Consider the following 27,331-nt stretch of genomic DNA (forward strand, 5'->3'; position numbering starts at 1 on the left):
TTATATTAGTGTTTTATTAAGTTTTGTATGAGTTCATTGAGTTTTCTTTCGTGAAACTTGTCTTAGATGGATAAAATAACGCACTATTTCTCGGGCGGTGCATCGTTGCTGACAAAGACTATTTCTTCGCTGCTTTTTGTCAGGTTAGTTGGGCCACCTTTGAAGCTGTTTGATCCAACGAAGTACGTTGACTCTTGGATACTTCAAGGTCGGCGATCAGCCATTGACAGAAACAGTAAAGAATGAACTCGAGACGTCGTGGCTGATGAAAATTTGGTTGAAAGTTGGCGTTTCTTATAGAATACAGCCTAGATAAATCGGTTAAGGAATACGAAAACCATATTTTGCAAGTGAAAAAAAACATTTGTACAGTATTAGTCATTTTTTTTATTCTTCTTTTGCAATCTGAATTACATAGTTTTTGATTGAAATTAGCGTACAGGCTACAGTACTGAATAATGAGAAATTAATCAGAAATGCGTACCGGCAAATATTTTTTTACAAAAAAAGCCCTGAGTATATGATTAAACTGTCATGGCAATATGATTCTCCATGTCAGTGTGAGTGCGCAGATACCAAACATGCATAGATTTTTTTTTATTTAAGTGATGACAAAAATTTTTGAAATTTGTAAAAAAAAAAAAATAAAAAAAATCACTTTTGCCATTTTCTGAGATTTGTAGAGTTTTAATTTTTTTTGGCTGTGTGAGGGCTTATGTTTTGCGCCCTGAGCTGATGATTTTAATGATACTATTTTTTTAGTTGATGTTATATTCTGATCACTTTCTGTTTCAATGTTGTGGCGGCCAAAAAAATGTAAAGATGTAATTCTTGGCATTTTGATTTTTTCCCCCCATTTTCTTTCGTTTTTTAAAATTCTTTTATAGTTTTAATTGTTTTATTTTTAATAGGGAAAGTTTGGGCTATTTGAACTTGAAAGATTTGATTTGTAAACACTTTTTCTACTGTTCAATAATCTCTTTAGGAAACTTGAAGCTGCAATCACCTGTGCCATACATAGCAGTGCTTCAGCAGACGTCACGATCTCCTATGAATGCCAGACACAGGCCGGCCTTCACAGGAAGCTCATAATGACAGGCAGACCCCTGGCTGTCGTGACAACCCATCGGCGCCCCACAATCACATGACAGGGGCGCTGATCGGAGCACTGAATGACGTGCTTACAGCTGGAGAGTGTTAAATCCCGCTGTCAGTGATTGACAGTGGGATTTAACTGGTTAACAGTCGTGGCTGTTGAAGGCACATGATAGCTGAATGAATAAATCATCATGTGCAGGGAAAGATGTGGTCTTGGTTTGCTGTGAGCCCACATCAAAGGCAATATATGTCAAAGGTCATTAAGGGGTTAATATAAATGTATGAATAGGTTAACAAGTGGATGCCATGATCAATGGAACTGTAACTGCTTCACTCTGACACTGTTCAATCAGTGGTGCCAGTGTTACCCTATCCATAGTACGAATGGTAACGCCAAGTTATAAAGGAAAGCAGGACAGTATAACACAGAAATGACACAAAACAGTGTTGCAAGAAAAGGTGATCCAGCTTGTAATGTCAAACATACATACATGGGTATGGAAAACGGAACCATGGAGAACTGGACAATATCTCCCCTCTTGCATCCGTCCTTGCTTTAAATCCGTATGCTTTGCTATCTGATGGGAACACATCAGTCAGGGTCAAAATATAGCATAACAGCCATGATAACATTATAGCCATAATAATCTGAAAGAAAAAAAATATAGAAATGATCGAAAAAAATTTCACCTAAAAATATCTTGAAACTAATTGACACAAAATGAAAATATTATATTGAAATAAATTTGTATAACATAAATGTATAGGTAAAACAAATAAGAATAGTTTAACCCCTTAACGACCAGGGGTACTTCAGCTTTTGAATTTCTGTTTTTTGCTCCCCTTCTTTCCAGAGCCATAACTTTTTTTTGGTTTTTCGGTCAATATGGCCATGTAAGGGCTTGTTTTTTGCGGGACAAGTTGTACTTTTGAACAACACCATTGGTTTTAGTATATAGTGTACTGTAAAGCGGGAAAAAAAATTCAAAGTGCAGTGAAATTGCAAAAAAGTGCAATACTACAGTCCATTTTTTGTGATCTGGCGCTGGGTGAGGGCTTATTTTTTGCACACTGATGATTTTATTGTTACCATTTTGGTGCAGATGCGATATTTTCAATGCCCGTTATTGCATTTTAATGCAATGTAGCGACGACCAAAAAAACTTAATTCTGGTGCTTTGAATTTTTTCCTCGTTACGCCATTTAGCGAATGGGTTAACTATTATTTATATTGATAGATCGGGCGATTCTGAATGCAGCGATACCAAATATGTGTATATTTGATTTCTTTTATTGTTTAATTTTGAATGGGGTGAAGGGGGGGTGATTTCATCTTTTATATTTTTTTATTTTTTAATATTTTTGAAAACATTTTTTTTTTATTTTTTGCATGCTTCAATAGTCTCCATGGGAGATTAGAAGCTGCAATTCTTTGATCTCCTCTGCTACACACAGGCTATGATAAGATCGCCTGTGTATAGCAGAAATGCTCACTTGCTATGAGCGCCGACCACAGGGCAGCACACATATTAATCTGGCAATGACAACAATAGAGGTCTGCTGCAGACCTCTGGTTCTCATGCCCTCCCATCGGTGACCACGATCATGTGATGGGGTCACCTATGGGAAGGATTAGCGATTCGCTTCCAGTAAGCGTGAGTTCAATGCCACTGTCATAGATTGACAGCAGCATCTAACTGGTTAACAGCTGCAGGTGGATCGCGATTCCACCCATGGCTGTTGCAGGCACATGTCAGCTGTATAGATCAGCTGTCATGTGCCCAGAAAGGTGCAGGGTCAGCGTAAGAGCCAGCACCAAACATGTGGAGTCCGACATAGGCATACTATCACGCCCAATGTTGGAAAGAGGTTAATATTGAAGTCCACATTACCGTCTAAGGCTAAGTTCACACTAGGCATTTTGCTGCATTTTTTTAATGTGTTTTTTATGCTAATTTTCAACTGCTTTTTACAGTACCAGCAAAGCCTATGAGATTTCTGAAATTTCATGCACACACTTTTTTGTCATCCGTATTTTGTGCTTTGCATGGTGTCTTGGACATTGGGCAAGTCACTTCTTTCAGCATTTTTTCAGTTTTTTTCAGCGTTTTTCACCCATTGACTTGAACGGGTGGTGAAAAAAATTCTGAAAAAATGCAGGTATCATGTTTTGCTGCGTTTTTTATGCTAAAATATAATTTATAGGAATAGGACTTTTTTCCAACACTATACTTTATCAGCATTCACAAGAGACAAATCTAGCATGCCAAAACCGCAGCAAGACATGCACTAAAAACCCATCAAAAAATAAAACAAATAAATTTGAAAAAAATCATTGTAAGGCTGGTTTCACATTCGCGCTTTTTAAGCGCACGCACGGCCGGGGGTAGCTCCGCCCCCGAGCCGGCTCTCTGCCCGGCGTGCCTGCCCCTTCCTTGTAGCGCCGCCTCCTAGCGCACAGCGGCGCCTGCGATCGGCGCACCCTATCTTTAGCATAGGGTGCGCAGATCGTGCGCAGGCCGTGCGCTAGTTGCGCTTTGACCTGCGCTGCGCACTTTTGACGGTGCGCCGTGCGCGCCAAAATCAAACTTTTCGGATTTTGACGCGCACGGCGCACCGTCAAAAGTGCGCAGCGCAGGTCAAAGCGCAACTAGCGCACGGCCTGCGCACGATCTGCGCACCCTATGCTAAAGATAGGGTGCGCCGATCGCAGGCGCCGCTGTGCGCTAGGAGGCGGCGCTACAAGGAAGGGGCGGGCACGCCGGGCAGAGAGCCGGCTCGGGGGCGGAGCTACCCCCGGCCGTGCGTGCGCTTAAAAAGCGCGAATGTGAAACCAGCCTTAGTCAAACGAAATTTGTTCTTAGGAGTAAATTCTTGGACTTTTAGGTGCGCTGCCAGACAAATTCCATAGCCAAACAAGGTTAATGAATTAACCCTTTATTCCCTACGCGTTTCGAAGTATAACACTTCTTCTTCAGGGGTTGACATATGAGTACAGAGAGCTGTCTCCACATTTATACATTCACGATTCAAACTTGGCGCCATAAAAGACATGTGATGCGCCTCAAAGGTCAAAGATCAGAACAGTTCAAGTGTCATAGAAAGGTCATAAAAAAATCAACTCCTCTATGGTTAATATAATCAATTATACATTTGTTTTATTTCGCAGATAAAAATTTAAATCAAAAAAGAAAAAAAGAAGAAAAGGAAAAAATGAATCAATAAGGAAATCGAAAAGTGAACCCATATTGTGAGGAAAACGAAAGGACCGCAGTCCAACAAACACACCACTACGCCAGGCAGAGTGTCCGGATCGAGGAGGAAAAACCTATATATACCTCCAAATAATTATTAGAATGAGCGAAATAAAAAGGATATCTTTGGAATAAAATTATGTTATTAAAATATACATATATATATATATATATATATATATATATATATATATATATAAAAATTTGTGAATATAAATATATATAAAAAATGTATAAGATCATAAAATAAAGAGACCATGGAAAATAAAAATGGTTATGGTGTCCTAGTCTTTCAGTTACCATCAATTATAAAGGAGATCAGTGGCACAACTCGATGGGCGGAAAATGCATAAAAAAGCAGCCCCACAGAAAATCGGATCGCCTACCATTCAAGACAGAAAAAATTGGGGCAAAAAGGGGAATGTTCACTAAAGATCCATAAGATTAATATTATTATAAAAACGATATAAAAAAAACGCATCTATTATTTGATTCACAGCAGAAAAAAAGGGACATAACGCAAATTGGTAAAAAGAAAAAAGAAAAAAACCATATACCGAGAATCGAGTTAACCCATTAATTACATATCAAAGAAAAAACGCAAAAGGGGTTTAATTAAGGAACCGATGTTATAGGGGGAGAGTGAAAGGAAAAAAGATATATATATATTAAAAGAAAAAAGAAGGAAAAAGAAAAAATGCACATATAATTGTAAGAGTTTTGTGATTAGTATGAATAAGATGTAAAAATAAAAAGACGCATTAGTTATTTAATTCAGGAGATTTTGTGCATGTCCAAAAACATAGGAACATGAGGCAGGGTGATAAAAATAAATTATTAGAAACGAAAAATCATTATACCAAAAATCAAATTAACCCGTTGTGTTTCATGTCAAAAGAAAAAAAGAAAAAACTAAGAGGATTAGTGAGGAACCCCGTGTTATGGAAAGGGGAATAAAAAAGGGAAAAAATACATATATATCTATATATTAAAAAAATATATATATAAACATATGATATTGAAACCCATTGGGTTTCAGGGTATTCAGTCTATAAATCCAGAATATTTATTTTCTATTTAATTGCCCCATCCTATCCGGATGGTTAATAGGAATTTGTTCGATGGGGCTTATCCTCAATCCTTGAGGATTTTTATCATGTTTCAAGGAGAAATGTCTGGAAAGTCCATGTTGTAAAAAGCCCCTTTTTATGTTATATCTATGGGAGTTAATTCTGAGGTGTAGCGGCTGTGTGGTTCTACCAACGTATTGTCTCCCACAGCCGCACTCAATTAAATAGATCACAAATTCAGTAGTACAATTTAGATAGTCTCGGATAGGAAAAGATTCATTGGTGGTGGTTGATCTAAAATATTTCTCTCTATGTGTTATAATGCTACAGCAAGAACAATTTTTCTTCCCACATCGGAAAATCCCTTTTAGTGGACTACTGGCCGCTACAAAAGTTTTTTTCTCATTTCTTAGGCGACTGGGGGCAACAAGATTTTTTATATTGGGAGCCCCCAGTCGCCTAAGAAATGAGAAAAAAACTTTTGTAGCGGCCAGTAGTCCACTAAGAGGGATTTTCCGATGTGGGAAGAAAAATTGTTATAACACATAGAGAGACATTTCTCCTTGAAACATGATAAAAATCCTCAAGGATTGAGGATAAGCCCCATCGAACAAATTCCTATTAACCATCCGGATAGGATGGGGCAATTAAATAGAAAAGAAATATTCTGGATTTATAGACTGAATACCCTGAAACCCAATGGGTTAAATGAAATTTCCGAAGTGTTTCTCTAATATTGATGTCATTTTTGGTATTTCTAACCCCCACTAATGTGTTAATCCATTATTTTGTGTTTTATCAATATCATATGTTTATATATATATTTTTTTAATATATAGATATATATGTATTTTTTCCCTTTTTTATTCCCCTTTCCATAACACGGGGTTCCTCATTAATCCTCTTAGATTTTTCTTTTTTTCTTTTGACATGAAACACAACGGGTTAATTTGATTTTTGGTATAATGATTTTTCGTTTCTAATAATTTATTTTTATCACCCTGCCTCATGTTCCTATGTTTTTGGACATGCACAAAATCTCCTGATTTAAATAACTAATGCGTTTTTTTATTTTTACATCTTATTCATACTAATCACAAAACTCTTACAATTATATGTGCATTTTTTCTTTTTCCTTTTTTTTTCTTTTAATATATATATATATATATATATATATATCTTTTTTCCTTTCACTCTCCCCCTATAACATCGGTTCCTTAATTAAACCCCTTTTGCGTTTTTTCTTTGATATGTAATTAATGGGTTAACTCGATTCTCGGTATATGGTTTTTTCTTTTTACCAATTTGCGTTATGTCCCTTTTTTTCTGCTGTGAATCAAATAGATGCGTTTTTTTATATCGTTTTTATAATAATAATCTTATGGATCTTTAGTGAACGTTCCCCTTTTTGCCCCAATTTTTTCTGTCTTGAATGGTGGGCGATCCGATTTTCTGTGGGGCTGCTTTTTTATGCATTTTCCGCCCATCGAGTTGTGCCACTGATCTCCTTTATAATTGATGGTAACTGAAAGACTAGGACACCATAACCATTTTTATTTTCCATGGTCTCTTTATTTTATGATCTTATACATTTTTTATATATATTTATATTCACAAATTTTTTTATATATATTTTTCCTCCTTGATCCGGACACTCTGCCTGGCGTAGTGGTGTGTTTGTTGGACTGCGGTCCTTTCGTTTTCCTCACAATATGGGTTCACTTTTCGATTTCCTTATTCATTCATTTTTTCCTTTTCTTCTTTTTTCTTTTTTTCTTTTTTGATTTTAATTTTTATCTGCGAAATAAAACAAATGTATAAGTGATTTTATTAACCATAGAGGAGTTGATTTTTTATGACCTTTCTATGACACTTGAACTGTTCTGATCTTTGACCTTTGAGGTGCATCGCATGTCTTTTATGGCGCCAAGTTTGAATCGTGAATGTATAAATGTGGAGACAGCTCTCTGTACTCATATGTCAACCCCTGAAGAAGAAGTGTTATACTTCGAAACGCGTAGGGAATAAAGGGTTAATTCATTAACCTTGTTTGGCTATGGAATTTGTCTGGCAGCGCACCTAAAAGTCCAAGAATTTACTCCTAAGAATCTTTGTTGCGGTCACCGATGTGGACTGTTGGACGTGCAGCAGGCTGACATACTGATTATACAGGCTTTACTCTCTCTTGGAAAGGGTGAGTATAAATACCTTTTTAATTTACACGGTTTACCCAGATAAGACCCTATTGCGCTCTTGTCTCAACCCTTTAGTGTATACAACAAATGAAATTTGTTGACTCATAAAGAATAATACAAAATGTCATGTGGCACATTTGTGGATTTAAGGCCGGGGTCACACTTGTGAGAAACTCGCACGAGTCTCGTGTCTCAATACCTGGCACTGCCACCGGCACTCGGGACTGAAGTGTGCAGCTGCATGTATTTCTATGCAGCTGTGCTCTCCGGTACTAGTGCTGGCAGCATGCTGGGTATTGAGACGCGAGACTCGTATGAGTTTCTCGCAAGTGTGACCCCGGCCTTAAATCCACAAATGTGCCACATGACATGAATTCATATGTTATAATCAAAAGCTTTCTTGGTGTAGTTTTACTGCAATTTGAGCATGAAATGTATACTTATCCTAAAGTATTTGAAAACAACAGATATCTAGTGTCCAAACCAAAGGGTGGGATTCCTTGTATCAGAAATCATGACTTACATGCCAGTGGCTAAATACCACTGAAGAAATCCACTCTAACCTAATTCAATGAAGTGCTGAGAAAAACACAAGCTGAGTACATTTAGGGTTGGGATTAGGGTTAGGGGCTAAAGTTGGAGTTAGGGTTGGGGCTAAAGTTAGGGTTAAGGTTGGGGCTAGGGTTGAGATTACGGTTAGGGTTGGGGTTAGTGTTAGGGTTGGGATTAAGGTTAGAGTTGGTATTAGCGTTGGAGTTAGAATTGGGGGGTTTCCACTGTTTAGGCACATCAGGGGCTCTCCAAACGCGACATGGCGTCCGTTCTCAATTCCAGCCAATTCTGCGTTGAAAAGGTCAAACCGTGCGCTTTCCCTTTCGAGCTCTGCCATGCTCCCAAACAGTGGTTTACCCACACATATACAAAAAAAGAAAAGAGAAGCCAGCGTTGTTTCTTTTTTTGTACATTGGTATGTGGCTGACAAACACTGTTGCCGTGCGCGCTGGGTTGTGTTCGCCATTTTTTCTGTGTTCACTGTGATGGATCTAGGCTGCTGTGCACACATACACAGCAGCCCCACCCTGCCCCAAGCTTTATTTAATTGTGCACCTGTATCTGAACCTGCATTGCCCTTCATCTATGCTTGCTGGTCAGGCAATGTGTGGAGGCTAAACCTGACACGTCTGCATTCAGACCTGGTTGGCCTTCATCCGCACTTGCCTTTTCTGGCATCATGGGAGCGATCCAGAAATGCTCAGGTACGGATTGCATTTAAAGTGGTCTTGCTTTTAATGTATCTAGGAGGCCGTAATGGCACAGTGTTTATTAAAAACGTAGAGTAGGACCCCCCACATGAGATTGCCTTGGCGCGGCGGGGTGGCTCAATTGAATTGATCAATTTTTTTGCTAAATATCTCATTTTGAATACAGTTAGATGTTATGTGCAAATGCACTTTATGTTATGCGTTCTGACCTTGGCAACGCTGGCTTCTCTTTTCTTTTTTTTATTTTTTACCCACACATATGGGGTATTGGCATACTCAGGACAAATTGCAGAACAACTTTGGGGTCTAATCTCTCCTGTTACCCTTGGGAAAATAACTTTTTGTGGAATAAATGTGATTTTTTATTTTCATGGCTCTACATTATAAACTTCTGTGAAGCACTTGGGGGTTCAAAGTGCTCACCACACATCTAGATACGTTCCTTGGGGGGTCTAGTTTCCAAAATGGGGTCACTTGTGGGGGGTTTCCACTGTTTAGGCACATCAAGGGCTTCCCAAATGCGACATGGCGTCCGATCTCAATTCAAGCCAATTCTGCATTGAAAAACTCAAATGGCGCTCCTTCCCTTCCAAGCTCTGTCATGCGCCCAAACAGTAGTTTACCCCATCATATGGGGTATCGGTGTATTCAGGAGAAATTGCACAACCCATTTTGTGGTTCATTTTCTCTCTTTACACTTGTGAAAATGTTGTGAAGTAAAATGTTTGTGAAAAAAGCTAAATGTTCATTTTTTTCCTTCCACATTGCTTCAGTTCCTGTGAAGCACGCAAAGAGTTAATAAAGTTCTTGAATGTGGTTTTGAGTACCTTGGGGGGTGTAATTTTTAGAATGGTGTCACTTTTGGGTATTTTCTGTTGTGTACACCCCCTCAAAGTGACTTCAAATGTGATGTGGTCCCTAAAAAATGGTTTTGTAAATTTTGTTGTAAAAATGAGAAATCGCTGGTCAAATTTTAACCATTATAACTTCCTAACAAAAAATATTTTGTTTCCAAAATTGTGCTGATGTAAAGTAGACATGTGGGAAATGTTATTTATTAAGTATTTGGTGTGACATATTTCTCTGATTTAAGGACATAAAAATTAAAAGTTTGAGAATTTGAACTGGACAAAGAGAGATTCCTCGAGGCGGATCGAGAAGGGACTACCACCCCTGAGAGATCGTACTGTCCTTGGGGTTCCTCATATCCTATGCTGGAGAAGGGGATTGTGCAGGTGACATAGGGAGCTTTCCCTCATTGCTACATATCTGGGACTCCGGCACTACCCAAACCGGGTCATTTACAACCCAGGCACCTGGGAATCGGGATTGCATTTTTGTAATTGTTTTTCACTATTTTTTAGTAATTTTATAGATAGTAAAAAAAAATCTTACTTTTAATCTCTCTATAGAATGCAGGTATACAGAAATGCACTGGTATATAGAGTTGTATCTGTCCTTGTCATTTCATAACCTGTAGCCTGTTCACATTAAAGCAGTGAAAATACACCAGCAATGTCAGAGCAAGCTGTGCCTCTAAGCTTCTGTTACTGCCTAAAATGTTGCAGTTTGGGGGTTTAAATCCTGGATAAACCTGATCACAAGAGAGGAATTGCTTATTTAACTGAATTTAAGTTTGTAGAGAGTAGAAAGATTGTGGAGGATAGAGCTACGGAGCAATGAAGATGGTAGGATGGAAGACAAAGATACAGCCCTGGCCTCTCAGGACAGCTCCCTCAAATTACGCAAGTCCTTCTGTATCTGAGACAGTTGAGAGCTGTGTAACATCAATGTCACGCTTCCCTAGAAAGATACAATGCAGGCCTCATCTACAGCTTCTCTCTAACATATCTCACAACTTTTACAAAACAGAAAGAACGATAAATTATGTGCTGATCCTGCTATGGCAAACTTTGTCCCATCCTAAATTGTTAGGATTAGAGATGATTGAATCGATTAATGGGACTCTGGTCCAGCATCCAGTTCAGTGACACAGTCCCTTTAAGTGCAGACTGTGGCTCACAGTTTTTGCTACTACCTAAGATGATGCAGGCTGTGGGTACTGTCATGTCTGTGGCCACCCGGTCCTGCGATGCTTACTCCGCTCTTCTTGCTCCGTGCCATAACACTGGGCGAGGATTGTGCTGCATTACCTCCTTAGTTCCGGCCTCTCGGCCGGTCCAGAGATCTTGCTGAGCGCGCATGTGCCCTGCGCAGCTTAGCCCGCGGATGCGGCTTCCCCGGCACTTTATACGGCTGTAGGATCTTGACCCAGAAGCTTTACATATGTACTGGGTATATCAGGCAGCTTGCTTCCAGATGAGGTGCCTGATTATCACTATTGTGCCGTCTCTGTGTGCATGTCCCTGATTCAGGTCTCTTTGTGTTCCCAGTGTCTCTATTACTTGGGCCTTAACCAAGTAACAGAGACAATATGCCATTCGCTTCGGCACCCTGTCCTCTGAGTTAGGGTGGAATAACGAGGCACTGGTTGGAGCGTTCTGGTGGGGGCTGTCTGACAGCATTAAGGATGAGCTTGCGCGACGGGATACCCCAACTGCGCTTGAGGATCTAATTTCTCTGGCCACGCGTATTGATCTACGTTTCCAGAAGCGCTCTCGTGAATCTGCTAGAGAGAGAAGATCTAATCGACTACCTCCACCCATTCATAGGCCACTCAGTCTGCTACCAACGGAATCTTCCTCTTCTTCTACTCCTGAGCCGATGCAGGTGGATTGGCTCAAAATGGCGGAACAGCGTTGAAGGGAAAGACTCGCCCAAGCCCTTTGCTTTTACTGTGGAAGTGCATCCCACTTGCTACGCTCTTGCCTGAGAGGCCAGAAAACTCCTCCATCTAGGACAGGTAAGAGAGGCCTCGCTAGGTTCTTGTGATTCCTCTCAACTCCTAACCTTATCTGTCCAGAAGATCTTGGGTCCGAAAGGCTACTCTGAGGTGGCTTATGAGGATTCAAGCGTGGCAAGGAACTTCATTAGGTTCGAGGAGGTTAAAAAATATTGGATTCCTATCAATACCCTGGAGAATCCTTGGTTGATTGTTTCGGTGGATGGTAAACCCTTGCAGGAAACCGTCACTCTGGTCACCGAAGAGGTGGAGTTGCAGGTTGGGGCCCTGAATCGGGAGAAGATGGCCTTCTACGTCTTGTCCAATTTGTCTCATACTTTTCTTCTTGGTCTCCCCTGGCAAAGGGCGCATGAGCCAATCCTTGACTGGCGTTTGGGTGATATACTCTGTTGGGGATAACTCTGCCAGGAATGTTGTTTGCTGTCCGTCCGTCCAGTGGGTTTTTCATGGCCTTCTTCTGTGCCTGCTGGTTTACCATCTGCCTATTGGTCTTTCACAGATGTCTTCAACAAGGAGGCAGAGAGTCATCCCCGCATCGGCCGTATGACTGTCCGATCGAACTCATCCCTGGCTCCACTCCTCCTCGGGGTAGAATCTACGCCCTATCTCTGGTTGAAACCCAGGCCATGTCAGATTATGCTCAGGAGAATCTGGCCAAAGGCTTTATTCAGAAATTATATTCGCCCACAGGAGCAGAAATCTTCTTTGTCAAGAAGAAGGATGGCTCCCTTCATCCCTGTATAGACTATAAAGGTCTTAACGATATCACGATCAAGAACAAGTACCCATTGCCATTTATTAACTCTTCGATCGGCTAAGAGGAGCACGAATCTTCACCAAACTTGATCTTCTTGGGGCTACCAACCTGATCTGTATTTGTTCTGGAGATGAGTGGAAGACCGCTTTTAACATGCAGGAATGAATGTCACGTGCAGCAGGATACACCGCCTCCAGCCGGGCGAATTTCAATAATGACACGTGTACCTGGATAGACCACCTCCAGCAGGGCGAATTTAGACAGAATAAAGGGGAACACCGGGAAATAGTTACATTGGTGGGCCCTGCACTAGGGAACTGGAACGTGGAGACACCTCCTGCACTCCCCTGAGGCAGTGTCCCTGCACTCCTAGCGTTCCCTATACAGGCTCCTCACCTGTCGCCGAGCTGGATACCTCAATCCCTAGCTCGCCCTGCACCTATCCCTTACTAGTGCATTGGATGGTGCAGAAACTAATCCCACCACTTTACTAATACACACACAAGGAAAAATATAACAAACAGGGAAAACACCACTTAGCTTTGCTCTGTTGCTATTGCTCCCAGCAACAGAGTACGACACCCGAATTCAGCTTCCACCTGAAGCTACTACACCAGAGCTCTGACTGAGCTGCAAGGAACTCCTCTCTATAGCTCCTTCCTTCACCAAACTTGGCTGGAAATGACCAATATCACCAACAGTGAATGAGACCACCTGCCACTCCTTTATAGGTAGGAGCCAGGTTCATCACCTGCTTGCTAATTACGTGTAATAACGCTAGCGACCACCGGGGGCAAAACTAGAACTAAAGAAACCACAGTGTAATGACCCTAACGGCCACCGGGGGCAAAACTAACTTTAAGTCAACAGCTTAAAGGAAAAAAAAGGTTATTTGTGCAAAATCTGTCATAATCCAACCTGGATCATGACACTGACATTACGAATACTTGGTCATGCCCTTCGGCCTCTGCAATGCTCCTGCAGTATTCCAGGAGTTTGTTAACAATGTCATCTGGGATTTTCTATACTCCTACGTGTACTTGGATGACATCCTTGTGTTTTCTCCGGATCCGCCTTTCCATAGAAGGAATGTTCGTCAAGTACTGCAATGTCTGAGGGAGAATCACCTCTATGCCAAGTCCGAGAAATGTGTATTTGAACAGACTTCCTTACCTTTTTTGGGGTATGTAATCTCTGACTCCGGCTTAAGCATGGAACCTGAGAACGTGTCCGCCATCCTGAACTGGCCGCAACCCCTTGGGGTTAGGGCCATCCAACTATTCCTTGGCTTCACGAACTATTACCGGCTGTTCATCCCTCATTTTTCTTCATTATCCTTGCCTATTTTATCTCTAATCTGCAAAGAAGCTAATCCTAATGCTTGGATATCGGAAGCTGAGAATGCCTTTCTGACCCTGAAGCAAGCCTTCTCGACAGCTCCAGTGTTACATCATCCAGAGGCTAACAGACCATTCATTCTTGAGGTGGACGCCTCCTCCACGGGAGCCGTTGCAGTGCTCTCCCAGAGATCTTCTACCGGTCGGTTAGTCACCTGAGGATTCGTCGCCAAGGCGTTCTCTACATCTGAACGTAACTATTTAATCGGAGACAGGGAACTATTGGCCATTAAATTGGCATTAGAGGTTTGGCTCTCATCCAAGTATGTCACACTTAAGATTCCTTCTTACAAGTTGGATCCCCGCTACATTGGTTCCTTTGAGGTCCTAGGACGAATAAATGATGTTGCTTATAAATTGAAGTTGCCTGCTTCGCTCCGTATTCCCAACGCCTTCCATGTGTCCCTCCTTAAACCTGTGGTTCTTAATAGCTTTCATGCTTCTCCTGGTTGTACCCCTCAGCCTGCTAGCACCAGACGTCTTTGAGGTGAGGGATATACAGTTGTGGCCAAAAGTATTGACACCCCTGCAATTCTGTCAGATAATACTCAGTTTCTTCCTGAAAATGATTGCAAACACAAATTCTTTGGTATTATTATCTTCATTTAATTTGTCTTAAATGAAAAAACACAAAAAGAATTGTCCTAAAGCTAAATTGGATATAATTCCACACCAAACATAAAAAAGAGGGTGGACAAAAGTATTGGCACTGTTCGAAAAATCATGTGATGCTTCTCTAATTTGTGTAATTAACAGCACTTGTAACTTACCTGTGGCACCTAACAGGTGTTGGCAATAACTAAATCACACTTGCAGCCAGTTGACATGGATTAAAGTTGACTCAACCTCTGTCCTGTGTCCTTGTGTGTACCACATTGAGCATGGAGAAAAGAAAGAAGACCAAAGAACTGTCTGAGGACTTGAGAAACCAAATTGTGAGGAAGCATGAGCAATCTCAAGGCTACAAATCCATCTCCAAAGACCTGAATGTTCCTGTGTCTACCGTTCGCAGTGTCATCAAAAAGTTTAAAGCCCATGGCACTGTGGCTAACCTCCCTAGATGTGGACAGAAAAGAAAAATTGACAAGAGATTTCAACGCAAGATTGTGCGGATGTTGGGTAAAGAATCTCGACTAACATCCAAACAAGTTTAAGCTGCCCTGCAGTCCGAGGGTACAACAGTGTCAACCCGTACTATCCGTCAGTATCTGAATGAAAAGGGACTGTATGGTAGGAGACCCAGGAAGACCCCACTTCTTACCCCGAGACATAAAAAAGCCAGGCTGGAGTTTGTCAAAACTTACCTGAAAAAGCCTAAAACATTTTGGAAGAATGTTCTCTGGTCAGATGAGACAAAAGTGGAGCTTTTTGGGCAAAGGCATCAACATAGAGTTTACAGGAGAAAAAAAAGAGGCATTCAAAGAAAAGAACACGGTCCTTGATGTTTTGGGGTTGCCTTGCTGCCTCTGGCACTGGACTGCTTGACCATGTGCATGACATTATGAAGTCTGAAGACTACCAACAAATTTTGCAGCATAACATAGGGCCCAGTGTGAGAAAGCTGGGTCTCCCTCAGAGGTCATGGGTCTTCCAGCAGGACAATGACCCAAAACACACTTCAAAAAGCACTAGAAAATGGTTTGAGAGAAAGCACTGGAGACTTCTAAGGTGGCCAGCAATGAGTCCAGACCTGAATCCCATAGAACACCTGTAGAGAGATCTAAAAATGGCAGTTTGGAGAAGGCACCCTTCAAATATCAGGGACCTGGAGCAGTTTGCCAAAGAAGAATGGTCTAAAATTCCAGCAGAGCATTGTAAGAAACTCATTGATGGTTACCGGAAGCAGTTGGTTGCAGTTATTTTGGCTAAAGGTTGTGCAGCCAAGTATTAGGCTGAGGGTGCCAATACTTTTGTCTAGCCCATTTTTGGAGTTTTGTGTGCAATTATCAATGTTTTACTTTTTGCTCCATTCTCTTTTGTGTTTTTTCATTTAAGACAAATTAAATGAAGATAATAATGCCAAAGAATTTGTGTTTGCAATCATTTTCAGGAAGAAACTGAGTATCTGACAGAATTGCAGGGGTGTCAATACTTTTGGCCACAACTGTACTTGCTATGAAAAAAGTTGGAGAGAGAACCCACTTCTTGATTGATTGGAAGGGTTTTGGTCCTGAGGACAGGTCGTGAGAGCCTCAAGAAAACATCCAGGCACCCCGTATTCTAGGGAGGTTTCTTTCTGGCCTTTGAAAGAGGAGATGTAGGGAGGGGGTACTGTCACGTCTGTGGCCTCCCGGTCCTGCAATGCTTACTCCGCTCTCCTCGCTCTGGTGTCCCGGTGTGCCGTTGGGCAAGGATCGCGCTGCATCACTTACTCACTTCCAGTCTCTCAGCCAGTCCAGGGGTCTCGCTGCCAGCGCATGTGCCCTCTGTGCAGCTTAAGCCACGGTCGCATGCTTCAACAGCACTTTATAGTACTAGAGGGTCTTGACCCGGAAGGTTGATGGTATGTACCGGGTAATGTCAGGCGGTTTCCTTCTGATAAACCTGATCCCAAGAGAGGAATTGCTTATTTAGATGAATGTAAGTTTGTAGAGAGTAGAAAGATTGTGGAGGAAAGAGCTACAGAGCAATGAAAATGGTAGGATCGAAGACAGACACAGCCCTGGCCTCTTGGGACAACTTCCTCAAATTGCACAAGTCCTTTTGTATCTGAGACAGTTGAGTGCTGTGTAACATCAATGTCACGCTTCCCTAGAAAGATACAATGCAGGTCAAAACTTTTACAAAACAGAACGATAAACTATGCGCTGATCCTGCTATGGCAAACTTTGTCCCACTACATCCTGAATTGTTAGGATTAGAGATGATTGGATCAATTAATGAGACCCTGGTCCAGCATCCAGTCCCGTGACACAGTCCCTTTAAGTGGAGACTATGGCTCACAGTTTTTGCTACTACCTAAGATGATACAGGCTGTGGGTACTGTCACGTCTGTGGCCACCCGGTCCTGCGATGCTTACCCCGCTCTCCTCACTCCAGTGTCCCGGCGTGCCACTGGGCGAGGATCACGTTGCCTCACTTCCTCACTTCCAGTCTCTCGGGTGGTCTGGGGATCTCGCTGCCCGCGCATGCGCCCTGCGCAGCTTAGGCCGCTGACGCGCGCTTCCCCGGCACTTTATACTACTAGAGGGTCTTGACCCGGAAGCTTGACGGCATGTACCGGGTATATCAGGCGGCTTCCTTCTAGAGGAAGTGCCTGATTATCACTATTGTGCTATCTCTGTGAGCATGTCCCTGATTCAGGTCTCTTCGTGTTCCCAGTTTCTCTATGTTACTTGGGCCTTAACCTCTTCTGCTCTTATTCCCTTCCAATACCTGTTTATTCCCAAGCCTATGTTGGTCCCAGGTTTCCTCTCAGTCTCCGGTCCACGTTTCCTGTCCCTCTCGTCCAGCCCGCCATTTTAGGATCAATATCTCTGCCAGACCTTGATCTCGTCTCCATGTCCTCCAGCACCTCTCTCCTGCCCGAAATTCTAACCTCCCTTTCGTCTCATATGTCTCCTACAAGCTGCCCTTTGGTGGTACCGGTCATCGTGGTATTAGAATCCCCTGGGTATGCCCCTGATGCTCCCTGTATAGTGGTCGGTTTACCTAGGTCAGCTCACCGAGAGGAGGTTCGGTATCATGATCCAGAGGGTCCACTCTAGGAGGTGTTTTAGGTACGATTCCCGGGTTGACTTGAGCACAAGAAAAAGAGAAGAATTGCTTATATAATTAATGTAAGCATATCCAGAGCAGAGAGATGTTAGCCACTGCTACATCCCTGCTACATCCAAGATGGTTGGGAGCTATGTCTCTAGTCCGCACAGAACCAGCTTGTACCACAACCTTGACTGCAACCAGAAACAGCATCCCTGAGGTTTTAACTCATCCCTACTCAGTTCTTATTAGCTCCTTTCAGGCATACTTTATCTCCATAACAATAGGAGACTTCTCCAGAGCTAACCCCACTCTGGCTGACAGTACACAAAGTCAAGCAAACCACCCTTCTCTATAGCACTCCCCTATTTTCACAATTGGACACTTAATTAGATTATGATCCGATCTCATAAGGGCCTGTCACACTAAGCGATATCGCTAGCAATATCTCTATAATGTCACCGATTTTGTGACGTTATAGCGATATTGCAAGTGATATCGCTATGTCTGATACCTCCGACCAGCTCCCCTGCTGCTCATCGCTGATTGCGCGAGAACGTCCTGGGCCGTTTCTCGTCGTCAGCTTCCTGCTGGGCTTCCTGCTGTGGCGACGAGCGACGCGTGGATGCGGGTGGAGGACGTCAGGATCGCCTCGTCTGACAGGTAAGTAGCGACCCCCGACCGCTGCTATGTCGCTGGTGAGATCTTCCTGTGTGGCAGCTCACTAGCGACCACTTAGCGATGCACCAGCGATCCTGACCGCGTCATATCGCTGGTCGGGATCGCTGGTGCATCGCTAAGTGTGACAGTACCTTTAAAACCAGGATTTGCTCAGTGAATCAGCCAAACCAATTTCTTTACGAAGACTCAAAATAGTCAAAAAAACAAAATTCCATACATCTGTTTCCTAATTCTCCATTACATATTCTAGCTTCTAGCCTACCTTTTAATCCTTACCAGGCAAGCCTTTCACACTAAACCTGCTTCTATTAAACTGCTATCTTACAGGGTGGACAGAGCTCAGGTCTAACTGACTCATAGGACATATCGCATTTCATATAGGCACTACACAAAAATTATAGTGTCCACTGTTTGTGCCAAAACTCTCCATTTTGTCTCTGTTTTGCTATATTTTTGCTCATGGTATAGTAACAATGAAATCAGAAGGTTATCTGCTACTTTCCCTGACTCTCCCATACAAAAAAAGCAGATCCTTCATGACATGTATTATGTTACATCCTGATTTCTTTGTTAAAATTTCTGCACATACAAGAGAAGAACTATAAAATACTTATGAGATGGTGTCATTACCCTTCTAAACTGCATGCAATATATCCAGCAGTTTCAGGGGTTTGTTGGAGATGCGAGAGGGAGGTGGGCTCTATGATTCACATTTGGTGGGAATGCTCTGAGATCAAGCCATTCTGGGAGAAGGTTTTCGACAATTATCAACGAATCATGGGAAACCGTGTAGCAAGGTCCCCTCAAATAGCTCTTCTGTCAATTTTACCTTCTTCAATAGGGACTCAGAAGAGAGAAATTCTTCGGTTTTGTCTAACAGCAGCATGAATGGTAATCCCGCGGTTTTGGAAACTTACAAACCACACTGACATATTAGACTGGTATAAGGAAATGGTCAATCTGTGTAGAATGGAGGAGCTATCTGCAGACTGCAATGGTACAAACGATAAGTTTAGAAGGATTTGGAGTGGATGGATTTTGTTTCAGGACTCAACTGATTTCCATAATTTGTTCCGCTGAATGTTTCAGTTACATAGGAATTTGCACATTAATATATACATGATTTTAAGGACTGCTTTATCCATAACCCTATTTTCTTTTCCTCTTTCCCCCTCTTCCCTTGTCTTCCTTTCCCGCTTTTTTTTACCCTATGTCTGTTCTCTGCATAATATAGAGGATACTTCCTCTCTTGAATACCTCGTTGGCGTTCGCCATATGGCTACTGTTATTGTCTACCATGATATGTTTGATTTACTGATAGATGGATGTATTCTCATTTTTGAATACTAGATATTTTCTATGATTCTATATATTATCTGTTTGCATATAATATATTCTTTGTTTGTAAAATGCTCAATAAAATAGATTGAACATAAAATTGCTGCACATATATTTATATAATTTATATTATATACAGTATATATATATTTACATAATTTATATATTGTATACTGCTATATAAAATTGCTACACATAATTTGCGAGGTCAACTTTGGCTTGTACTTAAACTACCATATATTTATATATATTATGTTTCAACTTGGGTGAGGATGTTTATTATCAATAAAAGCAGAATATTAGAAATGATAAGTCCTTTTTCAATTGCTTTTAAAAAAAAGTTAGCGTTTAAACATTTATTGGCTCTTTTCTTCCTATTTGTTTTTTTTTATGATTACGGTATATTCAGCACTTTAGTAGGGGATTGATTATCAGAGCAACAATCTGTTGCAGTGGCATGTGACATATAATGTAAAATTGTCCATATGCCATAATAATTTCATACTAGTTTTTGGAGAACATTGTAAAATTTATATAATGTCATGTTTAAAAGTTTTCACCTACCGGAAACATTTTGAAGACTTGTAATTTGTATGTCTTTATTCCTCTTCCAATCTTATAGCAAGGTAAAATTAGAGTAATGTTTCTGAGGTACTGTGCAAATAGTATTATCAATACCAAAACTCTGAAAGAAATACAACCAAAAAATGATCATCAATCTCACATAATAAGATAATAATACATAAGACTACAATTTTGGACAGTTTCATATGTGAAGGTATCCAACACCAAATACGGTAGAATTGTTAAAAGCAAATATTTATTGAAAACATTATTATAAAAATTACATGGTATTTTAAAAAAAGCATATTCCTTTGATGTGCAAGGGTTCGAACTGACGCGTTTTGAACTATATACTATATGTTCTTAGTCTTAGTTTTAGAATGAACCCTTGAGGATACAGGGTTGTTATATATAGTGAATGGACAGGAAATTACATGTATCAGATCACTGCTTTGCCTGACAGGTTCTCTGTGGGGTCGAGACAAGTTTGTTGCTTTCTTAGAGAAGTGTAACCTATGCTCCAAATTATGTCTCCACTCCTCAGGAATCGTGGAGCAATGTGTGGGGATCGTAATTTCGCTCTTTCAGGGTGACCCTCAGGTCTGAGCATTTTCCCCACACTCCATAGTCAATTCACCTGTGCGGGTAAAGGAAGGATGCCTTTGCTGTTACTATTTTACCACGACAGAGAGGAGCCAGAAGACTACTACTGATCTGATTCAAAACATTTTTTGTGATCTTTATGACATATTGATTTATTCACCTGACCTTGACTCACATCAGGTACGGGCCAGGTATGTATTACAGATACTCAGAGACAATAAATTATTTGTCAAACCAGAGAAATTTATGTTCTTGGTTCAGAAGATCTCTTTTCTGGATTATTTCTCATCGTCCACTGGTTTTCGCATGGATCCAGTAAAAATCGGGGCGTTACTGGGATTGTCCTGAGGACATAAAAGCGTTACAAATATTTTTGGGTTTTTCCAACTACTAACGTAAGTTCATCAAAAACTTTTTCATAGTGGCCAAACCTTTGACGGACATGACCAGGAAAGGGATGGACTTTTCTAAATGGTCCAGCCTAGCCAGGGAGGCTTTTGATACCTTGAAGAAATGTTTTGCATCTACGCCAATTCTCTTACAGCCTGATATCTCTCAGCTATTTATTGTAGCTTTTGCCCGGTAAGAGGTTGGGGCTGTATTGTCGCAGCGTGCTTCTCTTGTAAATGGCATCCGTGTGCATATTTTTCTAAGAAACTGTCAATCGCTGAGAGAAACTATGACATTGGCAATAGGGAGCTTTTGGCAATTAAATGGGCTTTTGAAGAATGGCAACATTTTCTAGAAGGAGCAGTTCATCCAGTCATGGTACTCACTGACCATAAAATACTTTTATATTTACAATCTGCTAAGTGTCTGACACCTAGACAGGGAAGATGGTGGTTGTTCTTGACCAGATTGAACTGTTTTATTACGTATAGGCCGGGGAATAAGAACATTAAGGTGGATACCCTATCTTGTTGTTTTGCTAGGGGTGAAGATAATTGTGAACTAGTTCTTATACTACAGAAAGAAGTAGTTATTGCTTCTATAGGTTCAGATCATGAGAAGAAGGTTGTAGAGGCTCTGGGAGACACCCCTGCTGCGTGTCCATTTGGTAGACTGTTTGTGCCTGTAAATCTCCTTCTTAAGGCCTATTCTAAGCCTGCATTCTTGTATTAAGCAAAATAGCAGTAGTTGCAACAGCTGCAAAAACTGAAGTAGTTACAAAGACTATTCTGAACCAGAGATGTATAAAGATGAACCTCAGATGAAGATAGCTGACAAACACTGACAGAGCAGAAAGGAGTGAGGGGTTACTTACATCAGATGTGGGCTACATGGAAAGAGACAGGACAAACTTCTGAAAGGCAAACCTGCTTGCATAGAAGTATAACAACAACAATACAATGATACTACAATTCTATATGATTCCCAAGTTGTGGGACAAAACAGTATAGGTCCTCACTAGTGTGTGACATCCCGCTGATTGTTGTCATTCATTTTCCCTTTTCTTTTTCATTGGGCCTAGATTGTCAAGATGTTTTTCCATCCACTACTTCTCCCTACAAAGCATAACACACATACATCTTCGGTTTTCTATTTTTCCAGGACCCTCCTCTCATTGCACAACCTATACACAAACAATATAGCGCTATAACCAGTGGCCCCCCTGTGTTCTTCTAGAGCAATAATGTTCCCTTTGTGCTGCTTCATGGTAATAATGCTCCCTTGTGCCTCCTTACAGTTTCAGTATATAGCGCCATATAGAAATGTACCATATTTAAAAATAATTCCCTTAACACCCTAATAATAATGACCCCAAACCTACCTATAACAATACAAACACCGCTGTGCATTCTTATATTAATTCTTCCTGTGCAATCCCTATAATGAATGATTCCTTATAATAATCTCCCTACTATGCTTCCTTATAATAATTACTGTGAGCAGGGGTGTATATAGAAAACACAGGACCCCTTCGCAAAGATACTATCAAGGCAAACAGCCGCAGTCACAGAAAGTCATTACTGCTAATTTTTAACCCCTTCAAGATGTTGCCATTTTCCGTTTTTTTCCTCCTCTTCTTCCCAGAGCCATAACTTTTTATTTTCCTGTACACATATTAGATATATGAAGGTTTGTTTTTTGCAGGACAAGCTGTACTTTTGAATGACACTATTCATTTTCCAACATAGTGTACTGTAAAACTGTAAAAAAAAATTCCAGGTGGAATTGTGAAAAAAAACCCACAATTCTGACAGCTTTTTGGGAATTGTTTTTATGGTGTACCTTTTGTGATAAAAAATGACCTTAGAATATGATTCAGCCCATAAGTATGTCGAGATTTTTTCTATTTTATTGTGAAAAAAATTAGAATTTCGGTAAAAAAAATTAATTAATTTGGGCGATTGTGTCACCATTTTCTGAGATCTGTAACATTTTCATTTTTAGGTCGACGGAGCTATGTCATGACTTATTTTTTGCCTGGCAAGATTACTTTTTATTGATAACATTTTGGGATATATATGACATTATTTCATTGCTTGTAAACCAGGGCGGTGGAAGTTGGTAAGCTAAACCACTGACTTTGACTCCTCAATTTCTCTGACTCCGGCTTCCGACTCCCCACTCCGATTCCCTCATACTTGGCTCATGTTTGAGTGATACATTTACTGTAGTAAAATGGTAACATTAGGCTTTTAATCACCATTATGATACAATAATCAAGCTATTTAGATAGAACATAAAATATATTTTTGGGAATACAACTTTAGAACACAAAAAACTTTAATAAATTGAAAATGTGAAATGCACCATGCAGTAAGTGAGGAAAAACAGTTTTCAACAGAACATACTGAATAACATTGGTGCAGTCTATGAATTTGTTCTGAGAAATAGTATCGCCTCCATCAGATCCTTCTTCAGATTACCTCAAATCTGATCTAATTATTTCAAGGCTAGAGAACAACCTCTCTACACTAACTTGGGTTGGTGTCAAAGCTGTAACCACATGGACAACATCACCAACAAATTCAGAGTATAAAGGATGTCAGTTAGTTTTGATGAATGGTTGAACTCTTCAGCTTCTTTGAGAGCAAGTGGAAAATTTTGCTGAAATATGGTCAATCTGTTTTCTATGGAAGTGGAATCTTTTTTCCTGCGGCACACTTTGCCTGCTCCATGTCGTCTAAATACTTTTCAAAATTAAACTCCTCATCTGATGAGGCTGAAGAAATGGCAGCAGCAGCACTGGCAAGACCCAAGTCCTCTTGCTCTTGGCCATCCTGTAGCCCACTCATCCTTACTGCTACTTCAGTGAGAGCTTTTTTTCCTTTAGTAAACTGTTGATCATCCAGGAATATACAATCACTCGAGTCCACATAAACATCTGCCAGAAGAAATTTATTTTCTAATGGCTGTGTCTCTGTCCATTTCATGGAAGCAGCAATGCCATCTGTGATTAAACCTCCTCTTTGGGAAAAGGAAAACAGCAAGTTCTTCCATTCCTTTATGAAAATGCAGAATACAAATATTCACTAAAACACATAAACACATTTATTCTTTACTTACAATATGGATATCCCCCAGTGAGACCCTGCTCTTTCTCCAGCAGCTTCAAAAACAGAGAGACCAATCAAGGAAATTGTTGGTGCAACAGTCAGAGGTCCGATGTAGTTGAGCAATGCTCCTGGAAGGCCAACAAACCCAACAATTATTTCAACCACACTTGAAACTATAATTGCTCCTTGTATCTGCAGAATAAGAAAACAAACATTATATCAGTTGTACAAAAACTAAGAAATTTGCATTTGAATTGAGAATTGCGTTAATGAATTATTGCCCCATAAATGATTAACCCCTTAACGAAAAGAGGAATTTTTGGTTTTGCATTTTCATTTTTTGCTCCCCTTTTTCCAATAGCCATAACTTTTTTATTTTTTGGTCAAAATGGCCATGTGAGGGCTTGTTTTTTGCGGGACTGGTTGTACTTTTGAACTACACTATTAATTTTACCATGCTATGTACTCAAAAACAGGAAAAAAATTCCAAGTGCAGTGAAATTGCAAAAAAGTGCAATCCCACAGCTGTTGTTGTTTTTTTTTTTTTTTTTTTTAACCATGTTCACTAAATGCTAAAATTGACTTGCTATTATGATTCTCCAGATCATTACGTGTTCACAGACACCAAATTCTAAAATTTGTTGAGTGAGGGCTTATTTTTTGCGCACCAAGCTGATGTTTTTAATGATACCATTTTGGTGCAGATACGATCTTTTGATCGCCGTTATTGCATTTTAATGCATTGTCACGATGACCAAAAAACGTAATTCTGGCATTTTGAATTTTTTTCTTGTTACGCTGTTTAGCAATTCTTTTTTTATATTGATAGATCGTGCAACTCAGAATGTGCGATACCAAAATACGTATATGTTTTATATTTTTATTCTTTTATTCTGAATGGGGCAAAAGGGGGGTGATTTGAATATATATATATATATATATATATATATATATATATATATATATATATATATTTTTAATATTTAAAAAAAATTTTTTTTTACCTTTTGCATGCTTCAATAGTCTCCATGGGAAACTAGAATCTGCACTTGTCTGATTGGCTCTGCTACATACAGACGCCTGTATGTAGCAGAATTACTTGCCATGAGTTCCGACCACCGGTCGACGCTCATAGCAATCTGGCTATGACAACCATAGAGGTCTGCAGGAGATCTATGGTTGTCATGCCAACCCATCGGTGACCCACGATCACTTGACGGGAGTCACCGATGGGTGAGATTTCTGACACACTTGCCGGAAGTGCAAGTTAAATGTCAGAGTTTGACAGTGGCATTTAACAGGTTAGTAGCCACGGGTGGATCGCAATTCCATCCGCAGACATGTGGCAGGAAAGATGTGGGCTCAGCGCCGGAGCCCACATCAAAGGGAATGGTATCCAACATCGGTTTACTATTACTCCCGATGTCGGACAGTGGTTAAAGCACCATCCAGACATTTTTATTTATTTCACAGCCTAAATGGTATCACTAATGCATGTTCCCTGCCCCTTTCAGAATACTTACCAGTAGCCGTCTTCTTCTGTTCTTGGCACCGCTCGTGTAATGGTCTGTGGCTAGCCCGATTGCTCCAGTACTTGCAGGGTGAACACTTCTTAATGTAAGTCTATGAGGGCCAGATTGAGGCTCTCATAAACCTATATTGAGAGCTTGTGACCTTTAGCTCTGACTTTTGACCAGTCAAGCGCTGCGGTCACAAGATGACAAAAAGAGCCCGAAGAAGCACAGTGAAGAACAGAAAATTCCTGGTAAGCTTTTTACTAAGGGAATGGAATAGATGTTAGTGATACCACTCCGGTGGTAAAATAAAAATAAAAAAGTGGTGTTTTAATTTTTTGGTGTGTAAAATCAAGATAAATAAAGTTTTTTTGTATATTTCTCTTTCCTTTAAGATTAACTCATAGTTTTGCCGCAAAGTTAATGCACATTTGCTGAAGCCATCTTTACATTTTTTTTCTTTTAATCAATACATTTTTTATTTGTTTCTATAAAGAGTAACCACAAATTGATTAAAAATCATGCATCAATAATTTCATAAAATATATACATAAAATATCTTGTGCACAAAATGAGTATCACTTGGCTTACAAAAAGCATAAGAAACATTCAAGAGAAAACACATACAAGTGTTGAAGTGTATAGAAACAATAAACAATTTCTCAGTGGAATTGATCAATTCTACAGTATCAGAGATTAAAGGAGAATCATCTTTTTTGGGTGTTTAAGCCACATCTGTCAATCATTCAGAAACATATGAACTCTGCTATTCTTATAAGCTATCATTTTTTCAAATAAGCAAGTTTTGTTGATGGATAGAGTGATTACACATGGAGAAGGCGAGCCTGGAGTTTTCCATAACCTTGTGATCGCCATTTTAGTGGCTAGTAAAATATGTGCAGTGACCACCCTTCTCCTTATGGGGATAAAGTAAATGTCTAGTAAAAATAGCACTGTAGAAGGTGATGGTTTTGCATTAGTATGAAGTAGAGTGGAAATTAGTTGAAAAGTGAAACCCAAGTGTTAGCAATCACCAGGCAGCATATAGGAAACATATACAGTGGGGCAAAAAAGTATTTAGTCAGTCAGCAATAGTGCAAGTTCCACCACTTAAAAAGATGAGAGGCGTCTGTAATTTACATCATAGGTAGACCTCAACTATGGGAGACAAACTGAGAAAAAAAAATCCAGAAAATCACATTGTCTGTTTTTTTTTCATTTTATTTGCATATTATGGTGGAAAATAAGTATTTGGTCAGAAACAAGCAATCAAGATTTCTGGCTCTCACAGACCTGTAACTTCTTCTTTAAGAGTCTCCTCTTTCCTCCACTCATTACCTGTAGTAATGGCACCTGTTTAAACTTGTTATCAGTATAAAAAGACACCTGTGCACACCCTCAAACAGTCTGACTCCAAACTCCACTATGGTGAAGACCAAAGAGCTGTCAAAGGACACCAGAAACAAAATTGTAGCCCTGCACCAGGCTGGGAAGACTGAATCTGCAATAGCCAACCAGCTTGGAGTGAAGAAA

General features: G+C 40.4%; 1 protein-coding gene across 1 annotated transcript in view; it reads right to left on the bottom strand.

Moving 5' to 3' along the window:
- SLC23A1 (solute carrier family 23 member 1) overlaps positions 1 to 27,331 on the bottom strand; it is a 260,181-nt gene that overhangs the window by 106,194 nt on the left and 126,656 nt on the right. The window contains exons 6-8 of the mRNA XM_073573448.1: positions 24,295 to 24,476; positions 20,179 to 20,299; positions 1,590 to 1,746 (exon numbers count right to left, since the gene is read on the bottom strand). Coding sequence (XP_073429549.1) covers positions 1,590 to 1,746; positions 20,179 to 20,299; positions 24,295 to 24,476 — 460 coding nt within the window. The remainder of the gene's footprint in view (positions 1 to 1,589; positions 1,747 to 20,178; positions 20,300 to 24,294; positions 24,477 to 27,331) is intronic.

The sequence above is a fragment of the Dendrobates tinctorius genome, unplaced genomic scaffold (genome assembly GCF_039654945.1).
Source record: "Dendrobates tinctorius isolate UK_male_01 unplaced genomic scaffold, ASM3965494v1 ptg000035l, whole genome shotgun sequence".
NCBI lineage: Eukaryota > Metazoa > Chordata > Amphibia > Anura > Dendrobatidae > Dendrobates > Dendrobates tinctorius.